The sequence below is a fragment of the Rattus rattus genome, chromosome 6, assembly GCF_011064425.1.
Source record: "Rattus rattus isolate New Zealand chromosome 6, Rrattus_CSIRO_v1, whole genome shotgun sequence".
Lineage (NCBI taxonomy): Eukaryota > Metazoa > Chordata > Mammalia > Rodentia > Muridae > Rattus > Rattus rattus.
Window position 1 is genome coordinate 33,715,806 of NC_046159.1, and position 22,828 is coordinate 33,738,633.

General features: G+C 46.8%; 1 protein-coding gene across 2 annotated transcripts in view; it reads left to right on the forward strand.

The window, feature by feature from the left end:
* The window catches only part of Srgap3 (SLIT-ROBO Rho GTPase activating protein 3), a 225,403-nt gene that overhangs the window by 118,529 nt on the left and 84,046 nt on the right, over positions 1-22,828 (forward strand). For both annotated transcript variants that reach the window (XM_032905978.1, XM_032905979.1), the window contains exon 3: positions 8,032-8,194. In XM_032905978.1, coding sequence (XP_032761869.1) covers positions 8,032-8,194 — 163 coding nt within the window. The remainder of the gene's footprint in view (positions 1-8,031; positions 8,195-22,828) is intronic.

The window sequence follows — 22,828 nt, forward strand, 5'->3', positions numbered from 1 at the left end:
CACATACACAAAAGCACATATACACATATTATGTACACATGCTACACACAAACATCACACACACACTCTAGCACACATGCAAGCACACACACCACACACACTCAAGCACACACATGCGCACGTGTACACACACATTTAAAACAAAAGGCAGATACTGAGCCTGGGTTTGGGACGCCATAATCCTGATGTCAGCACCAACTCACAGCGGGGTCCATCTCCAGTTCCTTATAGAAAGTTATCACCTTCCCTCATCTTTACCTTCCCCTCCAGCCTCTGCCAGCTCCAATGTCGGTCACATTTACATCCTACTGTCCTTGTCCACCTCCTGTCACCTCCGACATCTCTTTACTTTCCTGCACCTCTGTCTTCCCCACTGTGTCTCCTCCCCTTCCACCCTCCATCTTTCGTCGTCTCCACTTTCTGTCTACCTTTCGACCACCATCTTCCGTTCTGTACACCATCTGCCTTCTCTCTTTGCCCGTCCATCAGCTCAGCGCCTGTATCCCCTGCCATCTGTTTTCCATCACAGCGACTTCCCATCATGTCTGGTTTCTGCCTTCCGCCGTCCATCCTCCACCCCCATTATCTTCCTCTCTATCACCCACTTTCCCTCTCCCATCATCCTCTGCCTTCCACCTTCTGTATCCTCCACTTTCCATCACCACATTCTTTTCCCTTCTGTGGTGGGGCTCTGAGGCTCCTTGTGACGGCTACAGCTCCTTCTCCTCTTCTTGGTTCTCCATGTGGTTCTCACGGCTCCCACAAACCTTTCCTGGGATCCTCAGAGATCCTGATCAGTGAATTACGAAGTATCGGCCAGTTTCTGTGTTACTTGTGCCTGTGTACACACATATATTTCACCTAGGCACCAACAGCACTCTGGTTTTTGTATTAAGAATGGTGGTAGAGTTAAAGAGAGATATCTAGGTAGGAGGTCAGTTCTATCTCCATTCACTTAGGTAGGGGGAATAATAGTGGACTTTAAGGATTATATAGGACCTTATACTTTGCAAATCCATCCATCAGCCTTCACCTCGTGCATCTTTCTAAGAATTCCAGTGGGGCATGGAAAGTCAGGGCATGAGTCATTCTCTCCAAAGGACAGAGAAGGGACTTGCGGGCCGGCCTTGGTGGGGTTCTCAGGACTCACAGTTGAAGGGTGAAATAACTGGCCAGACAAGCCTTGGGTAGGCAATTCTTTTACTTGGTTCTGTATATACCACGTGTCATGCCCATTTTCCTGTCAGATAAACCAAGGTGCAGAGGTTTGTACAGGAGGAGATGGTGAGGTTGCCCAGGTATTTCTTAATGGGGCAGAGGTTTTCATTTCAGGACTTGACCAAAGATGGGGATCTGATGCCTGAAGAGGATGTCAGGTGCAGGGGTTTATGCTCTCCGGATCCCTAGATCCCAGGACAGTGGGTTTAGATCCACGTGCCTCCTGGGTTCTGCAGGCTTGGATCTGGGTTTTGTTTGCTAAGCGGAATTTTCCAGCCCCCAGCCGGGAAGCTGGCAGAGCTAGCTTGCTGCTAATTTCATTTTCCTAACTCACCAGCTTGGCAAGGCTTGGCCTCTCCAGCTTCAATCTCTTGGAACCTCATTCCCACCTTTCTTAGCCAAAGAAAGCGAGCAAGCTGTGACTCACCAGAAATGCTCATTGCTAGTTTCTAGCCATAAAGAAGAAAATATATACATCTGCGGAAGTTCTACCCTTATGTCCTAGTTCAGCGGCTTCTGCCTGCCTGCCGGGGAGAGGCTTCGGTGCAAGACGAGAAAAGCAAAGAGTTAGTGTGCCTGAGATGAGGGAAGACTGGCTGGCTCCCTTCCTTTTAATGTCTACCGAAAGGGGAACTGCAGCAGGGAAAGGTAGCAGAGTAAGTTAGATATCATCCCTGGGGGCCATTTTGAAAAAAGAACGGGGACCTCAGGAAAAGTAGAGAGGAAGCACAGGTTCCCGAGTCTCCACCCTCATCTGTCACCTGTGCTCTGGGATTGTTTTCTGCAGCCCCAACATAATGCAGATGGTGTATGGGAGGAGGCGGCAGGCACCCCAGGACCCAGCAGCCCCACGGGCCCTCCAGCCTCTGCCCCCAACTCCCACCCCTATGTATCTTGCTTCCCATCCTTCACTTGCCTTTACTTAGTCCCTTAAATGCATGCACCAAACTCCTTGCCCCTCAGGAAGCCACTCTTCTAGTCCTTTCCCTTAGCCGCCTCTAATTCTTCGTACCTTTCCTCTCTCCTCATAGACACTTCAGCGAACCTCAGTCAGGTCTCCAGACCCTTGTTCTGAGCACCTATAGCACAGCGTGCCCCTTCATTCTAGCACCTTCTGGCCATCTAATTCCACACACACCTGGGACACCTCCAGTGACTGTATCTTCCCTCAGCACACTGTCTACTATGTGGAGAACACACATGCTCAAGGCCAACGTGGAGCCTGGCCCTATAGAGTGCCCATCATAAAGGCATTGCACGGTTGAGCCACTGAGTAATATCCAGAGAGCTCTTTTCCGGTGTTCAGTGACATGGTTTGAACAGCTAGGCCACAAGCATAGGCAACCTTTACATGGTTACATCCATAGAAGGTAGGCATAGGACAGCACCCCTCCCTGGGCCAGGCATCTTTCTGTTTCACCTTGGTGGCTCTTATTGGTGGCCGCTGAAGTGTTGGTGAGGGCCTGGAGCCCTTCTACAGAATGACTAGCTCCAGCTTGAATCCTGGCTGTGGACAGCTCACCTGGTGTGTTTGTTGCTTTTGGTGACTTATGGGAGAAAGAGTTTATTTTGATGGCATTAGGGTTCCAGAGGGGAGTCAATGGTGGCTGAGGAGTCATGGCAGCGGACAACCATAGCAGAGAGCTGGCAGATCACGTCTTCAATCACAAGCATGAAGCAAGGAGTGAGAGCTGGAAGTGGGGTGAGACTGTACCCCCCCACCCCCAGGCTGTGTCAGGTGATGGTTCTCCCCTAGCCAGGATGCACCTCACCAGATAACACTTAACTGGGGACCAAGTGTGTGTCAAAAGAGGGGGGGAGGGGATGGGAAGGCAGAGCTCACGGTTTCCCAGGCTAGGTGGGACTTCAGGGTAGGCATGCTGCTTTGAAGGCAGATAAGCACATACCCATGCCTGTCCCTTCCTTGTTCCTGTCATGGGAGTGGGGAGAGTTGTGCCTCTGGTTGCAGCCTCATCAGACTCTGGGGGAGAGGATTGTCTCCCTTCCCAGCCAAAACTCTAACACTTCCTTCATTCTCCAAAGCTATTTTACTTCCCTGGGTGCCCATCCAGAGAACAGGCTTCACGCTGAATTCTTTCTCCTCAGCTCCCATCCTAAACCTCTCAGTTGGCCTCCCAAGTTCAGTCACTACCCAGGTCCTGAATCCCTCACTTCTCTCTTGGCCTTGGATGTCACCCCCTATCCTCTCAGGGTCCCACTATGGACAGATCATCCCTTTCCATTTTTTAACTTTAGATCCTTCTAGGGCTCTCTGATGACTTCAGGGTGAAGCTCAAACTCTCTAAGAATACTTAAAGGCCTTTTGCTCTTGATCTCTACCTTATTCTCTGATTCGCCAGGCACAATTTGCCAACCTGAGTATAACCCAGAAGGCTGTGCCTTGGGAGTGTCCACACTAGCCTTTAACTCCCCAGTCTAGAAAGTGCTTTCTGAAAGAAGACAGCAATGAGTGCCTTACTACTGGATCTGGTATGGGGGGCGGGGAGGCACAACAGCATCTCCTGTCTTTTGTGGTTTTCTTACTAAGTGGAAGGCTCAGGCAGAAGCTCGCAAGAGAATCTGAGCTTCCACACGCACAGCACCTGGTTAAGCTAGTGCATGTGAACACGTGCAAATGCACACATCCACAGGTGAACTCATGCAAATGCACGAACCCACAGGTGAACACATGCAAATGCACACATCTACAGGCGAACACATGTAAATGCACCCACAGATGAACATGTAAATGCACCCACAGATGAACATGTAAATGCACCCACAGGCGAACACATGTGAATGCACCCACAGATGAACATGTAAATGCACCCACAGATGAACATGTGAATGCACCCACAGATGAACATGTAAATGCACGCACCCACAAGTTAGCTGCTGCATCCCCGCCCCCCTGTCTCCTCTTCCTGCCCCGCCACCTCCTCCCTCCTACACTCTTCCACAACCCAGACTTGGGCTGTGCCACCTCCCGGCCCCACAGGTTCTGTTCTTTCTGCCTGTCTTCTACCATTTCGTTCTGGCCGGGCAACCTAATTAAAGGCCATCATTAAAGTCAGTCTCTCATTCAGCGAGTCCTTTCGCAATCACTTGCCTTTTTGCTTTTCTCTGAAACGTCCATAATTTTTACACATTTAATTCCCCAGATGCTGTTCAGTTCCTGCATCGCAGATTGAGCTCAGCCCCTGAAGCAATTTCAGTAACAGCTCAATTATGGCATCTCTCCTTTAATCCTTTCATTGCCATCACCACCCAGGAAGCAGTAGGAAGCGAGATGGGATGTCTTCTCTGCCCAAACCGGCTTCCTTCTCTGCAGCCCTCTGTAGTCTGTGTCGTTGGCTTCCTCCCAGTTGCCCAAAAGCCAAATTTCAGAATCACCGTTCTCTCCTCCTACTCCCACTCCTGCTTCTAGCAGCTCTTCAGGAGGAAGTGTGCCCTGTTGAGGAGTGCTTGGACCTCAGTGGTCCCAGTGCCACCGCCCAGCATTCACCATCTCCCTCTACCTGGACTGGGATTCCTTCATGAGTGGTTCTTCTGTTCCTAGCCTCATGTTTATGTCCACAGTTAGCCACCTGCTTGTCTACCTATCCACTCATCATCTATATTTTCTATCCACCCATCCACCCGCCCACCCATCCATCCATGTATCTACTCCATTCAGCCACCTACCTACATGTTCATACCACTCATCCATCCATCCGTCCATCCATCCATCCATCCATCCATCCATCCATCCATCCATCCATTATGTCCACCTACCCAACTCACCATCCAATTCTCCCTCAGTGATTTTTTTTTCCAAAACACATTGGTTATATTTGTAACAACCTCTGTGACTTCCTGTGCCCTGGAACAGGAATTCTCAATTCTGACTATAGAGTATAATCTTTTGAAGAATGTTTTAAAACACCAACATTAAGAGCACTGAAATCACTTTGTCATGGTATTTTCATAAGTTCCTGAGGCTATTCTAGTGTGTAGCATGGGCTCAAACCTCTGTGCCTTGGGTGGCATGGCCCCAACAACTTCGACGGCACTGCACATTGCCTGCAATCAGGCCTCTATCTTGTCTTTCCAACCTCATTGCCAACAATCCTTTAGTAGTATTCTCCGAATTCAAGGCTTCCTGAGAGAATTTATTATTCTGTCCGTCCGTCCGTCCGTCCGTCCGTCTCTCTCTCTCTCTCTCTCTCTCTCTCTCTCTCTCTCTCTCTCTCTCTCTGCCTCTGCCTCTATCTCTGTATCTCTCTTCTCAAGGGCCATCTGTTCTGTGGTAGCCAACACCTTGCTGGGCCCTGAGCACAGTGAGTATAACAGAAACATTACCTGTGCTCTAAGAGCTCTCAAGAAGGTGAGGGGTGGGGCATGGAAATTAAAGGCAGAGTGTATCAGGCAGCCTCCTATAGCTATAAGAAGTTCCATGAGATACTTATAAAGAGAAAAGTTCTCTTGTGGCTCAGTCTTGTGGGTTTAGTTTGTAGTTAGGCTTTCTGGTCTCCGGTGTGTGTGTGTAGGGCACAGCACATTATAGTGGGAATGCATGGTACAGCAGAGCTGATAGCCCCATCACTGGAAAGTGTAGAAGAGGAAGAGGAAGGGAGTGGGGTCTCATGAGGCTCTGCTTTCAATAAACTAAAGACCCCCTCCTCTTATAGATTTTTCCCATCTCCTGACAGCACCACTTTGGGAACCAAGTGTTTAATGCACAGCCCACTGAGAGACACTCAGGTCCAAACTTTAGCATAGAAGTTCTCAAAGTCACACATGCGTCAGAGTCCCCAGGAGGGCTTGTGAGGCAGGGATGCCAGGCCAAACCCTGGGGTTTCTGATTAATGCTCCTGACAGTGTGTACTTCCAGCAAGCTCTAGAGCAATACCAGTGTGGGCTAGAGAGGACACTTGAAATCTGCTGTGCTCAGACATGGTCAGGGAACTGCTCTCTAAGGAGAAATGTCATTTAAGCTATACTTAAAGGAAGAGGAGGAGGCAGTCAGGGGAGAAGGAGGGGCAAAGTATGGTCCAGGCAGCAAGAAGGGCCCGTGTGCATGTCTCTGCAGGAAGAACCTGGCATGAAAACAGAAGGGATCGGAGTACAAGGGCACGGGAGGAGCTTGCCTGGGCCTCCTGCAACTTCAGCAGAATGGAGTTTCTCTGGAGGCTGCTCTGGGTACATCTGCATTGATGAACTACACAGCCTCCCTCTTCAAGTCTGTCCTTCCTTCCTTCCTTCCTTCCTTCCTTCCTTCCTTCCTTCCTTCCTTCCTTCCTTCCTTCCTTCATCATCTCAGCGTCTTGACAAGGAGACCCTAGCAGAATCTGTATTATAGTTACCTGTGGACAAACACAGCTCACCCAGGAGCCACTGTGGAATTAATGCACAGGGATCCTAGCTGGCACTGGATTTTTAAATAGATCTTCCCAGTTATCAGCAAAGGACAAATCTTCAGTTTTTTTATCTTCTTCATGTTTCCTCAGATAATCGAGTATCCACCCTGACAATGTGTATTTCCAATTATTCCCAGGTCAAGCCAGTGCTGCTGGTCTGACCATCAACTCTATCTCTTCTTCCAAGCGTTTGCTGCCTAGATTTTCAGCCCATTTGGTGATAGAAGAAAAAAAAAATCATGAACTTAAATGGATCCTCTTTTTTTGTCTTCTCAAATTCTAGGAGCTGAGGGATGTGGTGAAGGAGGAACATCCCAGAAACCCCTGATGCAGTTCTTTACAGGACCCCTCCTGGGCCCTGGTGAGGCTGTGCAGTTGTAATGGGAGTTGCCTTCCTCAAAGGCTTTGGCCACAGTGGCTGCATTTCCTTATCCAGCTCCCTGAGGAGCTTGCCATTTTAGGATAGGGCAGAACAAGGTGGGGTTAGGGTTCTCCAGAGCCAATAGTGGGTCTTTATCCTTTCCACACTAGAAAGCACAGCAAGAAAAAGATTCAGGCTTGGAGAAGAACTCCTCACCTTGGGTTAAGATGGTGTTGTTGACTGCTTTTGAGTTTAGCCTGTTGTCTTTCTTCTTACAGGAGAGCATATATGCCTTCTACAGAGCCCCACAGAGGGATCTCGGAGAGGGTTGAGACGCAGAGGAATTTTCTGTTGTTTCATTAGCTTGGGAAGCAACCATACACAGTCAAAGAATCTCAGACTGCAGCCCACACTACAGGCCCCGAGGCTTTCTTAAAACCCAGACCTCCAGGCCTAAGGCTGGAGAATGAATTTCTGACCTGTTTCCATAGTGACATAGCGTAGTGTCCAGCTCGAGTCAGTCTCAGAAGCCATCAGCCACTATAGGACAAAAGCTTATTTGTCCTGTAGGTACCCAGGTCTTCCTTTGCTCCTCTTCCCACACGCAGAACCCGAGCCCTCCAGGCCCACTCTCACAAGGTAGTCATTGTCACACTGGTTTCCAGGAGGTCAGGCGCTCCCTAGGGAAGGAACAAAGTGTCCAGAGCCCAGGGGACTGTCAGGGTTAGTGGAGTCAGGTTAGGAGAGAGGAAATGTCTTTGTGGCTTTCCCACTGCACAGGCCTAGAGACCATAAAATATTCAGAGATATTCTTCTCAGATGGCAAATGCCGCATTCAGACGAAGCATAGATGGCCCAGGGAATGGAGTCAAAGGCCCAAGGTCTAGCTCCGGCACTACTCTATAACTGCGGAATGTCACCTTAGTCCTCTGGCCTGTTTCCATAGTTCTGAAAGGTGTAATGAGATTTCCTTTGAAGGTGACTATGAGACTCAAAAGCGAGTGACCATGTGAACTGACGTGAAGCCAATGTGAGCTGTCTTGGTTCCCACAGGAAGGATCAATACCTCCTCTCACCCGTGAACTGTTGGTATCTGGTACTGCATCAGACTCGGCGGGAGAGCCGAGATCACGCCACCCTCAATGACATCTTCATGAACAATGTCATCGTCCGCCTCTCCCAGATCAGTGAAGATGTCATCAGACTCTTCAAAAAGGTGAGCTGCCCTATCTGCCCTGGGCCTTCTTTCCCAGACCAGCCATGACAATTGTTTACTGTCATGGCGAGATGTAGACCAGGAAGGCTTGTGTTGAATAATACAGATGATAAGGACTACCCTGTGCTCTCTGGCTCAGATGTGACCTCTGCGTTTGCCTTTGAAAGAATGGGTGTACTCAGCCACCCTAGCACCCGTGGCCACAAGAGTAAAAACCTTTTAGGTGGCTAGGTGTGTAGTATACATGCATTGTGGGCAATCTGGGAAAATGGAGGAAGATGTGGGCCCCCAAATGGAAACCAACAGAAAATTTATCAGTCAATCACTTTGAAATTTTAAGAGTTTATGTATACCTGTACAAATATATTTCCTTGCATGTTTATAATTTCTGTACTTTCTAGAATGCATACACATCCCCCTCTGTGTAAGATCATATCAAATATTTGATATTGCTACCTACTTATGTCACCTACCAGACTTATATAACGCTCTGTCAAAACTTTCCCATGCTGCAAATGTTCGCTTCTGTTTTGTAATGATCGCATAGCATTTTGTTATATTGACTTACCCAGACCTACACACCTGATCTCTTTCCATTGAACACGTTGGTAAATGCCATTGTTCTGTTACAAAAGGCCCCCTGTGAGTTTTCCCATTGTTATTGAGGATCAGTTTCCACAATGAGAGTCATAGGAAAACTGATTTACTTTTTTAAGACTTTGGGGGAACACCCCATTGCTAAAAGAAAGGTTTCACCCAGGGAACTATCCAGGAGCCAAGGGTAAAGAGAACTGTTCCTTTTTATGTCCCCTGAGGCCTTTGTCCGGAGCTTCTGTCACAATGCCTGGCACAATGGAGGCTCTGAGTAAATGTGTGAAGAATTGAATTTTCTGTAGAATGGGTGTGTCATATAGCCTTATCATCTCGGTCTGTTGAATGAGGCTGAAATCAGCCGCTTCTTGGGGCCCATGTGAGGTCCAAACATGATTTCCTGTGTGAAAGGACCTCAGTAGGAAGCTATATTCCTTAACGATCCTGGTAGTAACCTTTTAAAACCCTGTATGTCCTGAATATCTTCAGGCTTGTGACTTAAGCCTGTTCCTTGGTTTCCTCTTACGGGAAACGCTCACTGGCCATCCCCAGCGGGTGTTAGATAGGATAAGTCATTCTCCTGTGATCTACGTATCTTTAGGCTTATGACTTAAATTGCCTATGCCTCAGTTTCTCACTTGTAAAATGGGTTGGAAACACCCTGGAGGGACTTGGCAGTCTAGGCTGCTCTGGCCTTACTCAAAGCTGGCTGTGACCCTAGGTCAGCAGCAATGGTAGCACATTGAAGCTCAGCTCTTCTTCTTAGGTAGCAATGTAGTGATCTGGTGACCCAGCATTGCTAGACACACAAGGAAGGGTTCAAGCTACTGACTTACAATAGAATCGCCTCTCTAAGGTCTGAGCTTAGATCGTCCATCTTGAGGAGGAACCTACAACAACTGTAGCCACCGGCTCATGTCCTCCCACCACACAATATGCTACACATCTACTCTTGATGCTGTGTTTAGGAAATGTGGTCTGAGTTTAATTTTTGCATAAGCAAACATAATTAGAAAGGTAAATACAGTGTCAAAAATCCCACAGTGCTTCCCAGAGGCCAGCTGAAAAGCTTTTGGTATCTGCTGGTTTGGAATCCTAATCCCAGTCTGGTCTCCACCCGCTGCTGCTGTCGGAGCCTTTTCCTGGGTGGGAATGACTTAGAGAGAAAGGGTCGTCAAGGCCTTTAGGAAATGAAGGCCCTTTTTTCCTGAGCGGAGCCCCGGGACAAGTGAGATAGATCTCCGCAGTTCTCATTGAGTCTGACAGCAGCCTGACTCGTGATGGAGGTTAACAGGGTGGAAAATAATGAAAAATGTCCGCAGCTGGGCTCCTGGCTGCCTTGTTACCAGGACTGTCCTGTAGAACAAAGGAAGTGACCTGGCCCCTGTGGGCTGGGAGAGTGTCAGGGACAAGTGCTCCTGGCTGATTTAGCCCAGCAAGGCCCCTTTGTTTTGTCCACGTTATACATCTATACATCACTCAGAGCAAAGCCCTGCGTTCCTTATATAGGGAGAGCTCCTGCACCTACGTCAACCACTTCTAGACTAAGGACTGGACAAATGGTGGGGAGACGCATTCCATTTTATGTAGATGGGAGAAAGCCTTGAGCCATTTCAAAGAGAGCCCAAATGTGGCTTTAGCCCCTTACCATCAGTGTGACAGAGCTTTTAGAGTGTCTCTGCACTGTCTCACTGACCACCCTAGCCAGTCTCTTTAAGCCTCGGTTTTCTCACCTGGGAAGTGGGTCTGGTACAATGTCTACAGTGGGGACCACTTGGAAGAGCAGAGGCAGGTCAAATGCCAACATAAGACACAATGCTGAGACCCCACTTAAGAAATGGAAGCTCATTAGTGGTTCCTAACATGGAGGCATGCAGCCATCTTGGGGCCCTAGTGCTTGGTGGGGGTTTCCTGACCACACACCTAGTCTTGCTGGGGCGATGGAGCTACAGGAGGTTAGGAGTGGTTCCCAGGGGCCTGAAACAGTTGTTCTGCCTGCCATCTTCATGTAGAGAAGTGTGCTGTTTAACTTGATTCTCATTCTCCTGTCATTCTCCACGCTTCCTTTCATAGAGAGTCTGGGGGCTCTGTTGCTTGTTTGTTCATCTTGTTTTTATTCCGTTATTTTTCAACTTTTTGTTTTATGTGGATAAGTGTTTAGCCTACAGGTGTACCATGTGTACCATGTGCATGCAGTGCCTGTGGAGGGCAGAAGAGAGAAGCCGATTCTCTGGAATGGGTTTGACAGGCAGTTGTGAGCCGTCCTGTGGGTGCTCGGAACTGAGTCTGCATGCTCTGCAGGAGACGAAAGTGCTCTTGACCACTAAGCGCCTCGCTAGCCTTGGGGACTCTGTTCTAAGAAATGGTAGCCCTGTAAATTGCAAAAACCCATGGCCCCTACTGGTGCAGATCTGTCGTCCAGCTGCTCTGGAGGCTGAGCCATCACAAGTTCAAGTTCAAGGCCAGCCCAGGCCACAGAGCAAATTCAAGGCTAACCCAGTCACCTTAGGGAGACCCTGTCTCAAAAACCGAAAGGTGAAAGGCATGTGCGTGGCCCGTCAGACTGCAGATGTTCTAAAGAGATACTTGTGTCTCGCAATCTATCAGACCAATGAAGCAATGAGGCCAAAGAAACAGGGATGTCTCCAGGAATCTCAAGCTAGCAACAGGAAAAAGTGTGTGTGTGTGTGTGTGTGTGTGTGTGTGTGTGTGTGTGTGTGTGTGTGTGTGTGTGTGTGTGTGTGTGTGTGTGTGTGTGTGTGTGTGTGTGTGTACATTTGTCTCCCTGAGAGATTTTATCACAACTTGTCAGGATAAGACTGAATCCCAGGGGTTGGGGATTTAGCTCAGTGGTAGAGCGCTTGCCTAGCAAGCGCAAGGCCCTGGGTTCGGTCCCCAGCTCCGAAAGAAAAAAGAAAAGAAAAGAAAAGAAAAGAAAAAAAAAAAAGACTGAATCCCAGGCAAACATGGGTCAGGGGTGAGACTACACCTTAGATGGGATAGCGCAGCCGTGACTCTGTATTTAAACTTCCATCTCTGTCAGGACCCCAGGGCTCTCCTGGATCTCTTTGTTCCTTTTCTGAAAGTGGCCAACATTGAGTAAACCTTCTCTGTCTGCTTTCCACTTTTAACTTGGATCTTTTTATTGCTTTGTTGAGGGCAGGTTGCTGGGCCTGATGGCACAGATTGTGACCCCCCCTCCCACCCCTACCCCAGTTCAGTATCAGAGGGGTTTGGGGTGTAGCCCAGAGACTCTTGGGTAGTGTTCATGACTAACCCTGCATTCAGTTCCCAGAACCAGGGAACGTCATTAGGAAGTTCATGGATGGCTTTAAGGGCCGGGGGTCTGGCTCAGACAGAGCCAAGTGAGACTGAAGGAGGTCCTAGAGGCAATCTGAAATGATCAGGACCCATGGGTGTGGACAACAGCAATGCAGTTCAGTCAGCTTGAAGGGAAAAAAGGCTTTTCACTTTTCCAAGATGACATTGGCTTCGGGCACGAGGGGCTTTGGGGACACAAAGATTATTATCAGAAAATAGTCTATTTCTGCTATGTGACTCTGGTGTCTCTTTCCCTTTTTTCAGAAGATTGACAAGGAGCCTTATTTTTAAAAGTTAGTTTGTCCCATTCTCATGACCAGGTGGCTCCCAGCAACTCCAGGCTTATATCTTATCTGTTTTAAGTCCCTTTATCTAGCACTAGATCTTCTAGGGACTGATTGGTCCAGCATAGTCATGTGATGACCAGTGACCTTGTGTCTGTGGTCAAGAAGCTATCTTCCTTGACTAAGTATAGGTAGATGCTCATCGTTGGAGCAAGAGGTGCTCAATTCTGCTGATCCACAGAGTCGAGGATGGGTGAGGGTGACTCCTCAAGAAAAGTTGGGGTGTCTTTATGAGAATGAAGAGGTAATAGATGGCCTCTGGGTTCTCTATTCCAGTCCTATCAAATTTAACTAGATGTCTCTCAACTAAGGATGTGCCTTACCTTCTAGGATTACCCAGTCTATCTGGGGACAGCTGTGATCAATAAACAGTCCTTCGATGCAGAAATGAAATATTACAAGTTTTGAGGGCTACAAATATCCAATACGTGCAGAAACCTGTTCATTGCTTGGGGACAGAAATCAAGATAATCCACTCAGGTCTTTGCTTCCTGGAGTCAAATATTTCTGTTCACTTGAATCTTCTCTCTGGTTTGCTTGTGGTCTCCCCTGAGGCTTCTCACTATGGGCTGTGCTGAGTTCCATTGACCTGTAGTAGTTCGTGGAGAGAAGCATTCAGAAGAAAGGATTGACCAGCGTAGAGAGGAGAGGGCTATCTCAACCCTTCAACTCAATGAGCGTGTCTCGGCTGAAACCACCAGATATTTTTGCATCAATTCTTTTTGAATCTGGCCTGAATTCACACCTTCCTCACTCATGTTTGTCCCTATCAAACTTCATCTTATTAGATTCTAGCAAAATGACTTGAGGGATATTTTTCAGGCAGCAAGAAAGTAGCTTTCTCAGAAGACATAAAACTTGTCCTCTGGGGGAAAGGCCCACATCATAACTTTTTCATGTTATCCTTGCCTGTGTTACCCTCTGTGGTGAGTGGAATGAGATGTCTCTGTAAGTCTTGATCCCTGGTCCCCAGTTGGTTGCGGTTTGGAAAGGATTAGGAAGTGTGGCCTTACTGAAAGAAGTACGTGACTGGGTGCAGGCTTTCAAAAGGCTTTTTCTCTCTGTCTCCTGTTGTGGTTCAAGATGTGATTTCTCAGCTGTTCCTGCCACCATGCCCTCACCCCACCATCACAGGCTCTAACCTGCTGGAACTATAAGCCCAATTAAATACTTTCTTTCATAAGTTGCTTGGTCATGGTGTTTTATCATAACAATAGAAAAGTAACCTATATACCTTCTAATGACAATTTGTTGGCTTTGCGTTTGAGTCTTTTCCCTTGGGATGTAGGAAGTGGGGCTATGATTTGAGAATGAGTTATACTTGATGGACTTGAGGGTTTGTGTTGAAGGGTAAATATGAGTCTTCCAAATGGGAAAGGAAGTTTGGAGCTCTGAAGCAAGGCCAGAGCTCAGTAGACAGAATAGATCACGGCGGAGGTCAGAGATACACCAGAACTGAGGGTATAAACGGCAGTGTAAGCCGAATTCAGCTCTTAAACAATCTGCTTGGTTCTCATTACATTGTGACAGTGGTACTCAATCTTCCTAATGCTGCGACCCTTCAATATGGCTCCTCATGTGGTGACCACAACCATAAAACTATTTTTGTTGCTACTTTATAACTGTAATTTTGCTACTGTTGTGAATCATAATATATACATCTGTGTTTTCTGGTGGTCTCCCCAAACGGGTATATGGATATATATATGTAAATATATATATATATTTATATATATATATATTTTCGAGATGGAGGTAAAAAAAAATCAGGAGTTCAAGGCCAGCCTCAGCTATACAGTGAGTTTTAGACAAGCCTGAGCTAATTGAGATCCTGTCTCACAAAATCCAAACCCAAACCAAACAAAACAGTGTTTTCCACTGTCTAACCTCCCTAATGTTGTCTAATACATTGTATTGACTCCTTTGTCTTATCTTCCTGGCCTTTCCTGCCTTTGATTTTGAGGCCTTACCCTTAAACATATCCTGCCAGTGAGTGTCATAGTCCAGTCTGGTTTAGAGTCCTTGGACACCTCCAGGATTAGGTGCACGTGGCTCCACCATCACATTTGCGGATTCAGTAGGTTTGGGGATCTGCATTTCTAGCCAGTTCTCGCCGACTGTGGGAACACGCCTGGGGAGGACTTCCTGTGTAACCTCCTTGTTTACAGATAAGGAAACTGAGGCCCGTGTCTGCTAAGGGCATAGTCTTCCCCAAACCCAGGTATTTGACCCAGCTGTGAATCTACCCCTTCATGGCACACCAGCTGGGAGGGTCACTGTGTGTCACGCTCATTTCTCTCACCCCTGGCTGTTTCTGAGACTAGGTATTGAAGCCCATCCCATTCACAGCCTCAATCTGCTTTCTTCAGCTTCCTTAACAATAGCCGTCCATTATTCTGCGCTCCGATGCCTGTAGAATTTAATTACTTGCCCTGGCCGTGATGTGAATTTGATTGTTGGAAGCTGCAGCATTCTGGAAGAAGCACTAATGAGGAGAGACTCTTAGCAGAGCCGAGAGGGCGTTTGGGGGGCCAGTGTTTGAAAGCAGCCATTCACTGTGTGGCAACAAGGACTTGCTCTTGAGTGAGTTTTCTCGTCCCCGCCTCGAAGATGTCCATCGCATTTCATAAATAAATCAAGGCTTTTGTGCCGAATAATTGCTTTGCTTTGTAACAGAGATCAAAAGCAGCCATGGCCTTGGATTCAAAGCCAAGTTTATTTTTCAATTTTTTTTTCCCTTTGCAGGAGAGAGTGAGGGTTTGCAAGCTGGAGGGTCCAGCAGTGAGGTCTGCATTGGGAAGAACAAAGAAATGAGGGACCTCAGCCTGCCTCCTCTGTCTCCTAGGGAGACAGCCTGCGAGGCAGGCCTCAGCAGGCCTTCCCAGTCATTCAGTACTCATAGCTAGTGCTATTATCACGGCAATAAAGAATTGTAGCAAAGGAAGGATTAGTGAGTGCTTGTTCTATACAGGGCCCTAAGGGTTCTATGTGCTCTGAATCCTTTAAGTCTGAGAGGAAGATACTGCCATCACCCCATTTTACAGAAAAGGAGACTCAAGGTAGAGGCTTCAGTTTTATATCCAACTCAGGGGTAGAGACAGGTAATGAACAAGACCGGAAATAGCCTCTCTCGGGGTGCTCACAGGGTAGTATAGATGTTGAAGTAGATACAAAGAAATGGTTTATTTGGATGCAAGGGGAGGGATGGTCATCCCTACCTTTTTCAGAGGGAGGTTCAAGAAGGTATATTGGGGATTCAGGACTGTAGCAAACCTGGATAAGGCCATCACAGCTTGGTTTCCACAGGAAGTTGACTCTCAGACAGAAGCACAGTGCAGACTGGGTTGGGGTCCCACCTGCAGAAGAAAAGGGATGGGGGCAGTGGCTTCAAGGGACAAAGTGTGCGATGGAGTCATGGAGAAGCTGAGATGGCCCTGCACTGTACCGACTCTTCATTGCTGGGGATTGTCTCCATAAGTGGGGGGAGGGGCAGCGGGAGGAGGGGTGCAGGCAGAGGCAGATTGCTCTTTTGGCCATGGATAGCATATCCTAGGAGCAAGTTCTTAGTCCTGAGGGGGAGCTTGAGTTTTCCATGGCCTTGACAAATACACAGAGCTTTAGAGAAAACAAGAGAGGCAAAGATATGTGGGAGGGGCAGAAGGGAACCACAGCTGAGCTCCACCTCGGTCTCCTCCGCTTTCAGCCATGTGAGTGCAGCTTGATCCTGTCCACTCTGCCTTCTCATTTAAAAGTGGAGCTAATGGACATCTTCTTCCTATGGCCGGTCCACGATTAAAAGATGCTATGAAATGCCCACCTAGTACACAGTGGACAGTCAATGCATGCTAGTGATCAATAGGGTTGTTTGTAGAGCTTTGAGAAGGAATGAAGTGAGGGGAGATTGGAAACAGGATGCTAGGAAGGTTTGGTTTTTTTTTAGGGGGCACAGGTTAAATAAATCTTAGGAAGACACCAATGCTTCTAAAAGATGGTGGCTTTGTCTTCCTTTTTTATAACCTCATATTTCTTTCTTCTTTTTACCTTATGACTTTGATTAGGACCTCTAGCCTGTACAACATGGAGGAAAGAGATACCCTTGATTTCTAACTTCTTACCATTTAAGAAAAAAATTGGAAAAATTGGGACCACTGAAGACCCCCAGAGCCTGATGAAGAGGGTTTACCAGCACCGCTAGCAAATCATGTTTCCTGCTTTATGGCCTCTCACAGGATTAATATGCGCATGTTAAGAACACTCCTGTGTGCCGAGCCAATTCAGTTAGAAAGTGTCATTAAGATGCATACATCAGGAGAGAGGGGTGAGTGCAGATTAATGTCCTTGATGCACAAATTAGCCACATCCCAGGAGTGTTGGTAATGGTCTGTCATTGCCGTTCAGATATACATATTTTATAGCTCCCATTGTAATTCCTCCATTTCTCATACTATTCAAAGCTGAGGGCTTTTTGCTCCCGTTTCAAATGTTTTCGTTTTGCTTTTGAGGCAGGGTCTCATCACGTATCCTTGGCTGGAGCTTGCCATGCAGAGTGGACTAGCCTTGAACTCACCGAAATCTGCTTCGCCTCTGCCTCCCAAGGCTGGGATTAAAAATATAAGCCACCATGCCTAGCCATTTCAAATACTTTTTATAGCTTTTTATTATTTTAAATATCTAACTTTATTGCGGTTTGGGCTGGAGATGTATATGGCTCAGCACCTAGGAGCAAACACTGCCTGCTCTTACAGAGGATGTGGGTTCAATCCCCAGCACCCATACAGTAGCTCATGATCATTCATAACTCCAGTTTCAGGGGAGTTAACACCCTCTTCAGACATCTGGTGGCATCCAGCATGCATGTGGCATATGTGTGTGTGTGTGTGTGTGTGTGTGTGTGTGTGCAAAAACACTTTATGCATAAAATAAATAAAATTATGCATAATTAAAGAAATAATTTAGAAGAGAGAGATTGATTTATAATATTGTACATTGAGTGCCAATACCTGTGGAGTCCAGAAGAGGGTATCAATCCCCTGGATCTGAGTTTACAGGGGGTTGAGGGTGTTGGGAGCACAACTTGGGGCCTCTGCAAGAGCAGTATGTGCTCTTACCTGCTGTGCTCCAACACTGTAAATTTAAAAAGAATAATATAAGCTCCAAAAGAAAAATATTAGCAAATTCTATTATATAGTTTAAAAATCTGACCCTACAACAACAAACACATTGACAGATTGATAGACAAACTACTTATGAGAGAAGGAGAAGATATTTTGTCTTCATGGAATTAATAAAATTTTAATACCCAGAAAATAAAATCAAATTTTACAAATACATAAGGAAGGAGCAAAAAATCAGCCCAATGGGAACATGGGTAAGAGATACAACTGCTCAGGTCACAAACAATGTAACTGCAGTACTAAAAATTAAGAAAGGATACTCATACTGATAATCAGAAGATGCTTGAAACACAGCTTGATGCCAGGTGGATTGACAAAGTCCCTGGAGGAGACCCCTGATATAATGCATCAGGGATCGTCATAGAATGTAAACTTTCCAGTATCAATGGAGGAAGTAAATGGTCTAATATCAATAGAAGAAGAATTACAGACTATAACCAAGCAATTCCATTTTTAAGAATAACCCAAAGATGTTCTAAGCCATTTGCACACACACAACTTTTTTATGGAGTTTTTTTTTCTATAAACAGTTTAATACTTGGCTAACAGCTATAGGCTACAGTTTGTAATTTCAGGGAATTTAAGGAACCCCAGCCACATTACAGTCAAGAACAGAGAGAAGATGAGGGTCGATGCTGCTAGCTTGCTTATCCTGGTCTAGCTTCCTTCGCTCCTACACAAGTCAGGTTCCCTCCTAGGGAATGTGCTGCCCACGGGGCTGGGGCAATGAAAAATTAAGACGATGCCTCACAGACATATCCACCATTCACCCAGGTCTAGATAATTCCTTGTTAAGCCCGTGTTCAGTGGGCTGGAGAGATCCTAAGGTTAAGAGTACTGGCTGCTCTTGCAGAGCACCTGGGTTTGGTTTTCAGCACCTCTGGTTTTCAGCTCATAACCCTCTCTAACTCTAGCTCCAGGAGATCTGACACCCATTACATGGATGGTTAATGTGAGCTTTGGCAGTCACATGTTAGAACAATTATTAATAATTAAGATCAAGGTTCTACATCTGTTGGTATCTATTTGGGTAAAACTTGAAAACAGGATGGTAAGTGAGAAGAGGAAGGTCGGGGACGATGTTTTCCCCAGCAATGTGGTACAGATCCATGGCCTCAGTACTGGAGAAGGGTTTTTGAGTTGGAGGCCAGCATGAGTTAGAGAGAGTCGGTCTCAACAGCCTCTCCCTCAAATGCAGAACAGCATTTTAATTAAAGGTAGATCTCCCAGTGAAAACCTTATGTTGCTCATGATTTTTTAGGCCCCTGTCTGGAGTGAATCTAGGTGGCCGTGGGCCTGTAAGAGCACACACCAGCTGTAGAACAGCCATTGAGGAATGAGGGGAGGAAGGATGCAAGAACTTCAGTCATCCAACAGTTCCCTTTCTAAAATAGTCTCAAAGAAAAAAGGTGGCTCCAAATCTTAATTATTAAGCTTAAGTAGTATGCTTTATTTTATTTTATTTTTTGCTTTTTTTCTGTTTTAAATATTGGAGAGTTTAAAGTGAGGGTGAACATCAGTTGAGGCAAGCTGGGCCAGGAAGGCTCCTCAGCGTCAGACAGAGGGGTTGGGCTGTGTTTTCTACACACTGAAGACCCACTGAAAATTCCTGACTGGGCTTCATTCATTCAATGAGTCTTTCTCACCGGTGAAGTGCTCAGTTACGCTGAAAGGCGACTCATTTTACACACATATTTGATATCTTTTGAAGGCAGAAATGCTGAACCAAGGTGGGGAAGCTACATACCATTACACACATTTTGTACAGGCACAGTAGTGATAGAGTGTTCTCAAGGGTGGATTAAGGAAGGTGATATGAAAATGGAAAGTAAAGGAAGGAAGGATGAGTAGATGGGAGGTTGAATGAGTAGAGGAATAAATGAGTGGATGTGTAGAACAGCAGAAGGACTGATGAATGGGTAAATGGAGGAGCGGAAGTGTAGGTGGGTAGGTGGATGGACGCCTAGGTCAGTGGATGGATAGTGGATAGACGAGTGAATGAGTGGATGTCTAGGTGCATGGATGGATGGGGGAGTGGGTGGGTGGGTGAATGAGTGGATGCGTGGATGGTGGGAAGACGGATGGATGGATGGATGGATGGATGGATGGATGGATGGATGGATAGGTGGGTGGATGGGTGGATGGGTGGATGGGTGGATGGGTGGATGGAAGGTGGATGGGTTAGTGGATGATAAATGGATGGTGGGTGGATGGGTGGTTGGCTGGCTGGCTGGGTGGGTGCATGGATGGGTAGATGGATAGATAGATGGATGGATGTGTGTATGGATGGTTAAATGGATGGATGAATGGGTGAAATGTGGTGAATAGATGATTGACACATGAGTAAAGGCATTTTTGAGATGCCAATGCAATTCTCAGTCTTCCCCCACCACAAACAATGCAAACGAAGCATAGGATCATGCTGTAAAGTGGTGGGGAGTTAAAGAAATGTCTTGGGTCAGTGACTTAATGGTAGTGAATGGCTGACAGTGTGTCCAGTAGAGCACATGAGCCTAAGAGCATCTGTCCATAGGCTTGAAACTAACACTGAGAGGGAGACAACACAAAACTCAGAATGACAAGCCAAAGGTCTTCATAACAAACTGGTCTTTTGCACTCCCAGGAAAGGAGGCTCCCACTCTCGGATATTAATTTCTTATCTGTAAGAGATTCTAGCAGAAAAAACAAAAAAGCAAGAAAATGGAATATTGTCAGCCACCATCAGGACACAAGCAATAAAGACTACTTCTGGTGATTTCTATGCCCACAGACTACAGCCCAGCATTCTACACCATCTCCGATTGCTGGAAAGCCAGGGGTTGGATAGGGATCTAATCATCAATGGTAACTGATTCTACAAGATGGAGTGGAAGGCTGGATGTTATCTAATATTTACAATGATCTGAAGCAGAGCCTTGTAAATATCAGTATGCTTTCTAGAACAAGACATAAGGACATCCATATACTAGGATTAGTTTTAAATGTTTCCAAATACCACTACCACCACCACCACCACCACCACCACCACCACCAACAACAACAACAACAACAACAACAACAATGAAAAAGGAAGGACTTTCTCACAGAAGCAATAGAATGGAAAGACTAAGAACAGCATGCTTACTGTCTGTCTTAGTCAGGGTTCTCTAGCGTCTCAGAACTTTTGGAACATCTCTCTATGTTGAGGGAATTTATTGTGATGACTTACAATCTAGTCTAACTAGCCCAATAAAGGTCAGCTGTGAAAGGGAAGTCCAAGAATCTAGGAGTTGCTCAGTCCCACAAGGCTAGTTGTTTCAGCTGGTCTTCTGTAGGAGTAGACTCCAACAGATGTGCTGGCCCGTAGGTGCACAGTCATAGAAGAGTGAATTCTCCTTCTTCCAATGTCCTTATGTAGTCTCCAGCAGAAGGTGTGGCCCAGATTAAAGGTGTGTACCACCATGCCTGGATCTGGGACTTGCTTTGTCCTGGGCTCGCTTTGAACTCAGAGCTCTCCTTGCCTCAGTCTCCTGGGATTAAAGGCGTGTACTACCTTTCCTGGGCCCAAGCTTTTCATGGCCACTATGCCTCAAGATCTCCATGCCAAGATCTAGGTCAGAAACTTGTGGCTTCCAACCTCAAAATCTGGATCACAGGTGAGCCATCCAGTTCTGGATTGTAGTTCATTCCAGATATAGTCAAGTTGACAACCAGGAATAGCCATTGCACTGTCCTAGTAACAGTGGGCCAATGATATTCCTTTACTGAGTGTCTGCATCTTGATCTTCAAAGTGGGGATGCCTCCTCCAAACAGGTGATCTAGGCTCACACAGGCATCTGAAAAAGCAGTTGGTGTGGTGGCCCAGAAACAGTAGCTCACTGTCATCATATACAATGCTATGTGCCATTCATAGTAATAGCATTAAACACTGAATGGTGAAGGCAGGGATCTGCTCACTGTGGTTACTACTCGTAGTAACCAGAGATCAGAAACTTCTATCCTGACTATGTCAGTCACTGTTTCATAGCTACGTTAGTTGCTTTCTCATTGCTGGGACCAAATATCCAGCAAGAAGTCACTTCAAGAAGAGGGGTTTACTTTAACTTACAATTTGAGATGGAATACATTCTGTCATGGTGGGGAAGGCATGGTGTCAGGAGTGTAAAGCAGTTACTCACACTGCACCAGATTTAGGAAGCAGAGAGAGGGCAGGAAGCAGGGATAGTTTATAACACCTCAAGACCCTCTCTGAATGACCCACTTCCTCCTGCAAGCCTCTACCTCCTTGGACTTTACAACCTTCCCTGAGAGTGTCATCAGCTGGGAAGCAAGCTCTACTGCAGGAGCCTATGGGACCTTTGCACACTCAAAGCACATCTGTGAGAAATCCTTGGGTGCCCTCGGGCCAGCTATTTTAGCAGCTCTCAAAAGGAAGCTTTCCGATTCAAAAATTTCCCCAGGAGACACTGAGAACCATTGCTGAGCTAGAAAAGGAGGAGGGTGTGGGTGCCCACGAGGCCAGGTTTGCTGCTATAGCAGGAATGCTTCCGTTGGAGCTGCAGTTGGAGCTGCAACAGCAGGAGACACATATTAGTTCTGAGGAAAGGAGCAGCCTAAGGGGATGGCTCGGAACAGGGAAAAGTAACCTACTAGAGGTAGAAGATTACCTAAGGACAGGGTGGGAGGTGGGCAAGCTGAGGACGGTGTTCTGAGGAAAGGGGATGTGGCAACACCATATAGAGCCTTTCGATTGTTGACTTAAGACCCATCTAGGAGAAGCTGGCTGTCTACTGGTTGGAGCCGATGAGTTCAGGGTACATTGACTTTCCAGGAGGAGTGGATAGGTCCACACCCTCTGGGACACACCTTTAAGCCTTTGCTCTGCACATAAGGAAGAACACAGCAGAACTGGGTGATGGCCGGTGCTCACATGCACCAGGCATTGGAATATGGAGCCCTTGTGAGTCTTAAGTTTGTGCTTTGATGGGCAAACAAGCCAGAGGATGTATGACAGTGGAAGGATTTGTCAGAACCTAGGACTGAAAACGGAGGTGGGTTTTGCTATTCCATTGCTTTCATTTACTTGAACCTCAGAATTAGAAAGATTCTGGAGTGGCCCTGGATTGTGACCCAGCATGAGGACATCTACTCAAACAAAGGTGGGGGAAGAGAGACAGGCTTAGCGGTAGTGGGGATTGGTGAGAGGGAGGACAGGGCCCCAGAG